The 12,348-nt window shown below is 37.5% G+C and overlaps 2 protein-coding genes across 3 annotated transcripts in view; one reads left to right on the plus strand and one right to left on the minus strand.

Annotated features, from left to right (window-relative positions):
• The window catches only part of LOC110259269 (olfactory receptor 4C46-like), a 949,087-nt gene that overhangs the window by 617,861 nt on the left and 318,878 nt on the right, over nt 1-12,348 (plus strand). The gene's annotated exons all lie outside the window — the stretch shown is intronic.
• LOC146405241 (olfactory receptor 4C16-like) lies at nt 6,385-7,317 on the minus strand. The gene has a single exon (XM_085015223.1). It carries the CDS (start codon nt 7,315-7,317, stop codon nt 6,385-6,387), a length of 933 nt encoding a protein of 310 aa, XP_084871349.1.

Genomic DNA, 12,348 nt, shown 5'->3' on the forward strand with positions numbered 1-12,348 from the left:
TGCAATGAACATGTGGGTGCATGTATCTTTTTTAAGGAGAGTTTTGTCTGGATATATGCCCAAGAGTGGGACTAGTGGGTCATATACGGTAGTTCCACATAAAGTTTTCTAAGGTACATACGTACTGCTCCCCATAGTGGCTATACCTGGTTACATTCCCACCAACAGGGCAGGAGGGTTTGCTTTTCTCCACAAGCCTTCCAGCCCTTGTTATTAGTGGACCTATGAATGATGGCCCTTCTGACTGGTGTGAGGTGGTATCTCATGGTCGTTTTGCTTTGCATTTCTCTTATACTCAGGGGTGTTGAGCATTGTTTCATGTGCTTGCTGGCTGTCTGTATATCTTCCTTGGAGAACAGTCTATTCAGGGCCTTTGCCCATTTTTCCATTGGGAGGTTGGCTTTTTTGCTGTTGCGTTGTATAAGCTGCTTGTGTATCCTAGAGATGAAGCCCTTGTCCGTTGCATCTTTTGCAACTCTTTTCTCCCATTCTGTAAGGTGTCATTGTGTTGTCGTTTTGGTTTCCTTTGCTGTGCAAAAGCTGGTTGGTTTGACTAGGTCCCACTGGTTTCTTTTGGCTCTTCTTTCTGTTGCCTTGGGAGACTGACCTGAGAACATATTCATGAGGTTGATGTCAGAGAGTGTTTTGCCTATGTTCTCCTCCAGGAGTTTGATGGTGTCTTGTCTTCTATTTAAGTCTTTCCACCATTTTGAGTTTATTTTGGTGCATGGTTGGAGGGTGTGTTCTACTTTCACTGCTTTGCATACAGCTGCCCAGGTTTTGCAGCAATGCTTGCTGAATAGACTTTCTTTTTCCCATTTTATGCTCTTGCCTCCTTTGTCAAAGATGAATTGACCATAGATGTCAGGGTGTATGTGTGGGTTCTCTATTCTATTCCATTGGTCTGTCTGTCTGTTTTGATACCAGTACCACACTGTCGTGATGACAGTGGCTTTGTGATATTTCTTGAAGTCTGGGAGAGGTATGCCTCCTGCTTGGTTTTTGTTCTTCAGAATTGCTTTGGCCATTCTGGGCCTTTTGTGGTTCCCTATAAATTGTTGGATTGTTTGTTCTAGTGCTGTGAAAAATGTCATGGGTATTCTGTTAGGGATTGCATAGAATGTGTAGGTTGCTTTGGGTAGTATGGCCATTTTTACAATATTGATTTTTCCAACCCATGAACATGGACTATCTTTCCATTTCTGTAGATCCTCTTTAATTTCCTGGATTAATGTTTTATACTTCTACACATATAAGTCCTTTACCTTCTTGGCCATTGTATTCCGAGGTATTTGATGTTGGGGGGTGAAATTTTAAAAGGTATTGTATTTTTGTATTCCTTTTCTAATATGTCATTGTTGGTATACAGAACCTCGACTGATTGCTGAATGTGAATCTTATATCCTGCTACTTTGCTGAATTTGTAAATCAGTTCAAGTAGTTTTTAGGTTGAGTCAGCTTTTCATTTTCTGGCCACGCCTGTGGCATGCAAAAATCCCCAGGCCAGGTATATAATCTGAGGCACTCTTGGAAAGGAGTTCCCTGGTGGCTCAGGGGATTAAGGCTATGGTGTTGTCACTGCTGTGGTTTGGGTCTCTGCTGGGGTGCAGTTTCGACCCCTGGCCTGGGAACTTCTGCACACCCCATGCAGCCAAGAAAAAAATAAACAGATAAACTTGTAATGATATCTGCCCTATGGTCTTTTGTTTTGTAGAAATGATTACTAGGTTTCGTGTTTATCTAGTTTAACAGCTTTATTGAGATAGAATTTATATACTGTATTATTCACTCATTTGAAGTGTATAATCATTTTTAGTATACAATCTATGCAAGCATCAACATGACCTAATTTTACAACCTACTTTTCACTCCCCCAAGAACCCCATATCCATTAGTAGTCACTCCTCATTCCCCTCTACTCCTGTTACCAGCGGCCCTAGTCAAACGTTAATCTATAAGGATTTTCTTTTCTGGACATTTTTATCAAAAAAACAATCATGCAATATGTTGTCTGCTGTAACATTCTTCTTTCACATCACATAATATTCCTAAAGTTTCATTTATGATGTGGTAAGAATCAGTATTTCTGTTTTATTGCAAATAGTCTTCTAGGTCATGGATGTATCATTTACCCAGTCGTCAGTTGATTGACATGTGGATTGTTTCCCCATTGTGGCTATTGTGAATGATGTTGTGGTGAACATTGGTGTGCATGTATCCTTGTGAATAAATATTTTCATTTCTCTTGGGTAGAGACCTTGCTGGGTCATTGTTATTATGTATCCTTTTGAGGAACTTCCCAACCATTTTCCAAAGTGGCTGCATCATTTACATTCTCACTAGCAATATAGAACAACTCCACTTGTTCTACATACACACCAGTACTTATCACTCTGTATTTTTTGATTCTAGGCATCTAGTGGGTATGAAGCTTTATCTCATTATGGCTTAGGGTTGCATTTCCTAAAGATGGAAGTTGTTGACCTCTCTTATCTGCTTTTGCCCATGTGTTGGTTGGTTTGTTTAGCTGAGGCCACAGCATATGAAAGTTGCTAGGCCAGCATTTGAACTCATGCCACAGTAGCAATCCAAGCTGCTGTAGTTACAATGCTAGATCCTTCACCAACTGTGTCAGAAGAGAACTCCACTTTGGGCCATTTGTGTATATTCAGTGGACATATGTTTAGTCAGATGTTTTGGCATTTTTTGACTGAGTTATTGTCTTTTTGTTAATAAGGAGTTCCTTATATAATTTGGGAACAAGTTGCTTAACAAATGATTTGCAATTATTTTCTCCCAAACTGTGGGCTGGCTTTTCACTTATTTGATAGTAACATTTTTAGTACCAAAGAGTTTCACTTTGGTGAAGTCCATTGTAGCTGTTAAAAATTACTATTGGGTACCAATTTTCAAATCACATTTCTGTATATCTTTATTTGTGGAATGATAGTCTTAATAACAGGTGCTCTTCTGCTTGTTTTCTATAGAAATTATCACTAGATTTGATGAATTGTTTTTTAGGGAGACTTAGTGTTTTCAATACAATTCTCTTTCTGAGCTAGATTTTATAAAAATGATACAGATTTTAAACATATGGTTTGATGACTTTTGATAAATGTATATATTCATGTAACTATCAACAAATGTTTGCTCTAGAATACTTTCATTAACCCCAAAGTTCTGCCAAGTCCCTTTTTCAATCTGTTCCCCTGATGCAACTGTTCTGAATTGTATCACTCTTTTAGTTTTCCCTATTCATGAACTCCATATAAATTGAATGCCAGCATTGACTCATTTGTGCATGTTTTCTGTTTCTGAGCTTCATGCTGGGGTGTCCCTAATTAGCCCATTGCTTTTCTGGGTTGAAGTTTTTTTCTATTATATCTATTCCGACAATTTCTGTCTTTTAAATGTAGCATGTTTGCATATTATGTGATTGTGAAAATGTGGGGGTTTAAGTTCATCCTGTTGCAGTTTACTTTTTCTTTGTCTCCTTTATTTACTTATGTTCTCTCTTTCCTCTCTTCTTTTGAGCTGAGCAGGTGTTTTTTGTTTAGCATCCAATTCGGTCTTCTCTCTTGACATCTTTATTGTCATAGCTTATATTTTTTAGAAGAGTTTTAGATTCACAGTAAAGTTGAGCATCAGACACAGAGATATCCAAGGTATGCCCTGTCCCATTCACACACTGCCTTCCCCATTTGTAACAACGCACAGATGGATACATTTGTTCAGTCGATGCAGTTACACTGACACATCACTCTCAGCCAAAGCCCAGAGCTGACATTAGAGTTGACTCTTGGTGTTGGGCCTCACATGGATATGGACAAATGTATAATAGACACGTATCCAGCATCCACCATTATAGGCCCATATGGAAGAGTCTCACGGCTCCACCTGTTCATCCATCCCTCTGCTGTGACCCTTCACCACCACTGAACTTTTTACTCCCTCCATAGTTTTGTCATTTTCAGATTGTCATACCATTACCATCACACAGTTTTTTAATCCTTTCAGATTGGTTTCTTTTACTTAGTAACATGCATGCAAGTTCTCTTCATGTCTTTTATGTCTTCATAGTTTTTCTTTAGTGACACTGATTCATATGTGTCTGGATATACCAGTTTTACTGAAGGACATCTCAATTGCTTCTGAGTTTTCTCAGTTAAGAAGAAAACCGACCTAATCAAACTGACAAGCTTTGGCAGAACAAAGGAAACCACAAGAAAACCAAAAAGGCAACTTACAGAATGGGAGAAAATAGTTTCAAGTGATGCAATGGACAAGGGCTTAATCTCTAAACTATACAAACAATGTATACAACTCAAGAGCACAAAAGCCAACCACCCAACTGCAAAAATGGGCAAAAGGCCTGAATAGACATTTCTCCAAAGAAGATATACAAATTGCCAACAAGCACATGAAAAAAATGCTCAACATCCCTGTTTATTAGAAAAATGCAAACCAAAACTACTCTGAGGTACCACCTCACACCAGTCAGAATGGCCATCATTAGCAAGTGCAGAAATAACCAATGCTGGAGGGGATGTGGAGAAGAGGGAACCCTACTACATGGTTGGGGAAATATAAATTGGTACAACCACTAAGGAAAACAGTATGGAGGTACCTCAGAAAACTAAATATAGAACTACCATATGACCCAGCAATCCCATGCTTTGAGATATCTCCAGACAAAACGTTCTTTTAAAAAGACACATGCACCTGTTTGTTCATTGAGCCACTATTCACAATAGCCAAGACATGGAAACAACCTAAATGTCCATTGATAGATGAATGAATTAGGAAGATGTGGTATATATACACAATGGAATACTACTCAACCATAACAAAGAACACAATACTGCCATTTGCAGCAACATAGATGGAACTAGAGACTCTCATACTAAGTGAAGTAAGTCAGAAAGAGAAAGACAAATACCCCATGATATCACACATCTGGAATCTAATATATGGCACAAATGAACCTTACCACAGAAATGAAACTCATGGCCTTAGAGAACAGACTTGTGGTTGCTAAGGAGGAGGGGATTGGGATGGACTGGGAAGCTGGGCTTAATAGATGTGAACTGTTGCCTTTGGAGTGGAGAAGCAATGGGGTCCTGCTGTAGAGCCCTGGGAACTATATCTAGTCACTTGTGATGGAGCATGATGGAGGATGATGTGAGAAAAAGAATGGATATATGTAGGCATGACTGGATCTCTTTGCTGTACAGTAGAAAGTTGAAAGAACACTCTAAACCAGCTATAAGAGAAAAAATAAAAATCCTTTTTAAAAAAGGAAGAAAACTGCTATAAAAGTGCATTCAGATTTCTGTGTGGCCATAAGTCTTCAATGCCTTTGGGAAAATGCAAAGGAGTGTGATTCCTGGATGGAATTCACTGTCCACACCCATGATATAACATACCCATATAAGTTTCAAAGCATAAGATCCTCCCCTGAGTATTTCATTATTTACTTTAACCTATTAATAGGTTAACATTCACTAACTTCAACTGCTTACACTCTCTGCTTCCCAACCATGTAAATGTATCACCCTTAATTTGGGCCCTCAATTGTATAATTGCAATAACTGAATCTTCAAACACTAAAACTTGTGAAATTCAAAAGAAGCCTGTGCCACCTCCACATTCAGAAGGAATCAAATTGGTAACATCAATTTTACCCAAAGAATACCACTTTAAGTATAAATCCAATAGTCAACGCCTTTCTAAAGTCAAAAAACTACTTCAGAAGTAGAATTTTGTCTTTATATTTTGCCACTGTTAGAAGAACCTAAGGAAACATACGGTAAGAATTCAAATTATACCACACAAAGGTTGAAAATCTGTCATTTCCAACAGTAAGATTCTCTCTGACTTGAACATGGTACTTTATGCTGAGTCAGGAAGAACATTCAAGTTGAAGGTCCGTGTTCTGACAGATGTGACCACAGTGTCTAATAAATAAAACTATTGGAAAAATGTCAGTCAGGCTTTTGGAGAGAACCTCTTAGGCTGTGGATGTAAGCATTTAAAAGTGTAAATATAAACAGAGAAGACAAGAAGTCAACATGAAGGATGACAGTGAAAACATTAGCTCAAAACCACTGTTAGGCAGGCGGGGAGTGGGAGCAGGGAAACAGCAGTGAAAAACAACTAAAAAGCAATGAATCTTACATTCCTGTTTATCCCTGGTATAAAATTGAAAACTGAACAGTACCTAAAAACGAACACTAATCAGCATATGTGTTCACAGTGCTTCTTTCTCTGAAGGAAACTGACACTAATACCTATGATAGGATTACATTAACACAATAAAAGATAATACTCTCCAGGGAAAACTGGATCAATCTAAGTGGTGATGAAAACCATTGAAACTTGTATTCATTTTTTGTCACCTGAGATAAACTGCTTGCTCCATAGCATCCTCATGGCATTTTTCACTTCTGCATTCCTCAGCGTATAAATCAGAGGGTTGAGCAGAGGGGTTCCAACTGTATAAAACACAGCTATCATCTTATCCATGGGGAAGGTGGTTGCAGGGCGTGTGTATATAAATATGCAAGGACCAAAGAACAAGATGACCACAGTGATGTGGGAGATGCAGGTGGAGAGGGCTTTTTTCCTCCCCTCTGCACTGTGGTTTCTCAGAGAATACAAGATGATGACATAGGAGACCATCAGCATGACAAAACTCACTGTACAGATGGCTCCACTGTTGGACACCAAGAGTAGGTTGGTCACATAGGTGTCTGCACAGGCAAGTTTCAGCAAAGGCTGCAAGTCACAGAAATAGTGATCAATCACATTGGGACCACAGAAAGGTAAGCTCAGGGCCAGAAAAATCTGAGCTGAAGAATGCACACAGGATCCTATCCAGGCCACAGCCATCAGCACACCACAGACCCGGTGGCTCATGATGGTTGTGTAGTGCAGGGGCTTACAGATGGCCACATAGCGGTCAACAGCCATGAGGATAAGGATGAAGATCTCCAGGCAGCCAAAGAAATGGGATGAAAAGACTTGCACTATGCATTCATTAAAAGAGACAGTGGCATTTTTCAAAAGGGCATCTGCAATCACTCTAGGAGCAATGGAAGTAGAGAGGAAGGTATCAGTTAAAGATAAGTTGAAAAGGAAGAAGTACATTGGACTCCCAAGTGCCCGACTGGTCCTGATAGTAGTAATAATCAGCAGGTTACCTATCATTGTCCCCAGGTAGAAAATCAAGAAAGTGACAAACACTATTTTCTTCTTAACAGGATCCTGTGCCAACCCAAGTAGAATGAACTCAGTCACATTATTGTTCAGCTGCATGATTTCATGAATGAGGAGAAGGGATGTGTGTAAAACGGATTATCTGCAATAAAATAAAGAATTACAATATGGCATGATCTATGCTACTATGAAACATTTTAAGTCAATATAAATATTGCTTATGAGGCATATTCTAGCTGTGGTTTCCCAATAATTTGTTTGTGTCTTCTAACTAATAATGCTTTGTTTCTCAATTTGTAATGACCACTACATAGGGTCATGTTGAGCTTCATATAAGCTTGTGGATGGTAAACTCTCTTATAAAACTCTTTAACTGCAATCCCTGGTTAGATTCGACATGGTTAATTTTTTGAATATATAGTTAATATATATGGCTTATTTCATTATTTGCTTTGTTATCTTTTGGCCATATTCAATACACACTGAATCCCGTGTTTTGCTTTGTGCATCATTCATCATTTAGAATATATTTGGCTGCCTTAAAGTAGTACCCCAGCCTTGGCACCTAAAAGATACCTTGTTTCATTCATTTATCCTTTTCATATTTGATATGTATATATTTTTTAAACAGTATGTCATTTATAAATATAAATGTGCTTCATCTCTTCCATACAAACTCTCTCAGATCTCCAGCTTGAAAAGAGGAAAGACATATTACCTTCAAATAATCTGTTGCAAACGTCAAGCATCTTTATATGTAGTCCTTGGCATATATAATGAACAGAAGGAATATTCTTTGTTATTTGATGATATCTCAAAAATAACTCTTGCTATTTTTTCATTCTCCAATTTGAAAAGCATGTTTTAGAACACTCAGATTTCCTGAAGTTACACTTCTAAATGAAAGGGAGGTCATGTTTTAGAAAATCAAGCTTTTACTTAAGCATGTTACCAATGGGGTGGTTTTCTTTTGGGTGAAGATGCCACCTGGCATTTGGTATAGGGTCTGATCATAGTGATATTCCCAGTGCAATTCATCTCATTCTGGAATCTGAAAACCCCATATTCCTAGAACAGAGCAAAGAGCAGAAGAAGGAGGGAAATTCATTTTCCAAAAGAGTCAGAATAGATAGTCAGTAACTGATGTCTTTGTTCCATTTGTATTGTCCTGGCAAACAATTATTCAGCTTGAAATGTCCCTTCTTTCAGTGAAGAGTTTGTTTTATTTCACATTTAGAAAGAACTGTTACTGTGGGGTCATTTCCAAAACCAGATTTTTTTTCATTAGTTCTTTCTTGTGAAGATGATGCTGGCAGTGGCACTCTATGAAAGTAAAAATATAGACTGGAATGTAACATATTTAAATATAATCTGGAAGATGTGCTTATTCCAATCTGCTTCTCCTCTATCCTATCCAACCTTCAATATGTTGTCTCTAAGTTGTGAGCAGCCACGGCACAGATTATGATAAGCTAACTAGGCACGAGATTTCCTTTAAACATTTTTCTCTTCCAGAGTGAATTTTCTTCTCTTCAACAGAGATGAAATGACTCTCATTTCTCCAAAAATACAAAACAAAACAAAAAACCCCTCTTGGGAAAAGGTCTAATCATGTTATTCACTTTGGGTTTGGGTTTCCAACTATTTAAAAAAAAATCTCTGGATTTATACATAATCTTAAGGAAACAGAGTCTTGGTGTTGGTATCTTAATCATGTCAATAAGCTCTTTCCTCCATTATTAATTTAAAAGTGACATATCATAAAGTATTGAAGCTTAAACTATGTAGGCACTAAAGGCAAGATGATGGGATAGTCTCTGTCACTTCAATATTGCTTGATGTTGGCCACTCTTTTGAATATACAGTTTTCTGTTTGTATGTTACCAAATCTATTTCCCTATCCTTTACTAGGACAAGATTATTTCTTTTATTTTACATTTGTATTTGCATATTTAAGATAAACTAAGATTCATAAATACATATGATACATGAAAAATAATTATGTGTCCCCATCAAATATTTGGTATCACAAAGACATGGATATTGCCACTCATATCTGGAGAAGAAGGAGTGAAATTAGTTTTTGAAAAAGCCCATTTCTCTACATTCAAGTTCCAAGCACTCCAGACTACATTAGCCACATATTTAATAATTTATATGAAAAACCTTTTCTGTGTCCTCAAGTACATGTCAGTGGTTCTCTTTGTATCCTACAAAAGGGAATTTTAACCTATTTTGTAATCTACAATATGTTAAAATGTAGAAAAGGCTGTAGTTCTCCAGTGAACTATGTTAATGTCTTTGTATAATCAGGGTCTGTCCTTGATGCAGTGCGAGCATGTAAAAATCAGTAGAAGGATCACATGAGATCTCTATCATGTAAGTAGTGTACTAGCTAAAGATTAAAAACACATAGGTGTAGAGTATCCACACTCATCTTGCCCTCTCTTTTCTTCATGGAATGCCTTTCCATTTCTAGCTGTTGAACCTTCTAGGAACTTCAGGACCAACATGCTAAGAAATATCCTCTAGAAGGCCTTTAGTGATTACCTGTGAGAGAGGAAATGTATCCTTCTGCTCTCTAAAGGCCTTATGTATGACATTTCTTGCAGTATTACATCATATAGCTTACAACAAGAATGTGTGTGTTTATTTTAGCTGCCTTCCTGGAATAAGAATATGAGAAAACTTTATGTTCTTCAGATAATATTTTCCGCACTTCCAACCCAATGCCTTGTGACGTGTGGATGCTCAATAAGAACTTTTAAATTGAACATTTTCTACAACCTCATAAGAAGTAATATTTACCGTATTGTTTTAGCATTTTGCTGATTATAAGCCACATTAGTATTATGAACTTGAGGATATCTTTTGTCTATCATGTATGGTAGATAAACAAATATGCTCCAATTTTATATAAGCAAAAAATAAAGAAGAAAACAAATAAAATGGTGAAAATAATCTGTCACTTACAGTTAGAAGACTCTCTGAATCATCATCACATCTGCCTACCCTTTTTGTTACCAGCTTTATTACAGAACACTGGGGAGAAAAAAAAAAAACGCAAAATGATTCATTCCTGAATTCCATTGGGAATACTCTAAGATTTAATGATGTAAGTTATTAATGTCCCAGAGTTTATTCCCCAAAGTTTCTGTTCAGTCAGATTCATCCTAAATATAATAAACTCAACTTTTAGTTTGTCCACTTATCCTATAAAAATAGCAAGTTAATCCACATCATACTCAGGAATCTGATACAAACAAGGATTCCTAGTTATCATTTCCCTTGGTCTAAAAAAAAAAAAAAAAAAAAGAAGGTATCCAGGAGAATGAAGATCAAGAGAGTGGTGGAGGACAGGAAAAAGAAGAAATTATGTCACTGGTAGAAGAGAAAGTGGACCAATAAAATCTACCATATTCTCACCCAGTGCCCTAAATTACACACTCCTGCATCAGGACATAAACTTTGCTAGGTCTTATGTTTTTGTTTTTTTTTTTTTACAATCACAATCCAGGGGAACACTGGTGCCTGAAACCAGAGGTTCTATTCTATGGGCTCCAGACATTCATTAACAAGGAATGACAGACATATAGAAAATACTCCAATGATTAATATATATTTGGACCTATTTGGGCAAACTGGATATGTCTCATATTTGCCAATTTCATTTCCATTTATTTGTTAATTCATGTTATAAAAAACATATATTATGGAGTTCCCATCATGGTTCAGTGACTAATGAATCTGATTACGAACCATGAGGTGGTGGGTTCAATCCCTGGCCTCACTCAGTGGGTTAAGGATCTGGTATTGCTGTGAGCTATGGTGTAGGTCACAGACATGTCTCAGATCCTGCATTGCTGTGGCTCTGGGCCAGGCCAGCAGTTACAGCTCCAATTAGACCCCTACATGGGAACCTCTGTATGCTGTGGATGCAGCCCTAGAAAAAAAGACCAAAAAAACAAAGACATATATTAAAGGAATCAATTTCAAAATAATCATGTTCACCACATATTTACTGAATAGCTTTCATACACTAAGCTCTGTGTCATTTCCATAACTCATGGCTTTTATTTTTGGAATTTTTCATTATAGTTGATATGCAATGTTCAGTCAGTTTCTCCTGTACAGCAAAGTGACCCTGCCATGCATATATATATACATTCTTTTTCTCATATTATCCTCCATCATGTCCCATCACAAGTGATTGGATATAGTTCGCTGTGCAATACAGCAGGACCTTATTGCTTATCCACTCCAAATGTGATAGTTTGCCTCTACTAACCCCAAACTCCCTGTCCATCCCACTCCCTCCCCCTCACCCTTGTAGGTTGCCACCACAAGTCTACTCTCTATGTCCATGAGTTTGTTTCTCTCATGTAGATAGGTTCATTTGTGCCATATTTTAAGTGCTACACCTAAGTGCTATCATATGGTACATGTGTGTTTCTGACTTGACTCAGTATGAGAATCTCTAATTCCATCCATATTGCTTCAAATGGCATTATTTGTTATTTTTCGTGGATGAGTAGAATTCCATTGTGAATATGTACTACAGCTCCATAATGCATTCATCTAGTGTTGGACATTTAGGTTTTTTCCACGTCTTGGCTATTCTGAATAGTACTACCATGACAATTCGGGTACATGTGTCTTTTTGAAGGAAAGTTGTATCTGTATGTATACCCAGGAGTGGGATTGCTAGATCATATTATAGTTCTATATGTAGTTTTCTGAGGTACCTCCATACTGTTTTCCATAGTGATTGTACCCTTTACATTCCCACCAACAGTGAAGGAGGGTTCCCTTTTCTCCACATCCTCTCTAGAATTTGATATTTGTAGACTTATTAATGATGGCCATTCTGACAGGTCTACCTCATAGTAGTTTTGATATGCATTTCTCTACTAATCAGGGATGTTGCGCATTTTTTCATGTGCCTGTTGGCCATCCATATATCTTCTTTGGAGAAATGTCTGTTTAGGTCTTCTGCCCAGTTTTCAACTGGGTTGTTTGTATTTTTGTTGTTGAGTTGTTTGCATCTTTTGGAAATCAAGCCCTTGGTGGTGGTATCATTTGCAGCTATTTTCTCCCATTCCATAGGTTGTCTTTTTTTATGGATTCTTT

This window comes from Sus scrofa, chromosome 2 (genome assembly GCF_054392235.1).
Source record: "Sus scrofa isolate SSC_HxYL_T2T_F1_AM1 chromosome 2, Sscrofa_HxYL_maternal_Yorkshire_Landrace_v2.0, whole genome shotgun sequence".
Classification (NCBI taxonomy): Eukaryota; Metazoa; Chordata; class Mammalia; order Artiodactyla; family Suidae; genus Sus; species Sus scrofa.

What these genes read in the sequence shown, in the direction of transcription:
- LOC146405241 (XM_085015223.1), bottom strand. Translation starts at nt 7,317, where the DNA reads ATGCAGCTGAACAATAATGTGACTGAGTTCATTCTACTTGGGTTGGCA.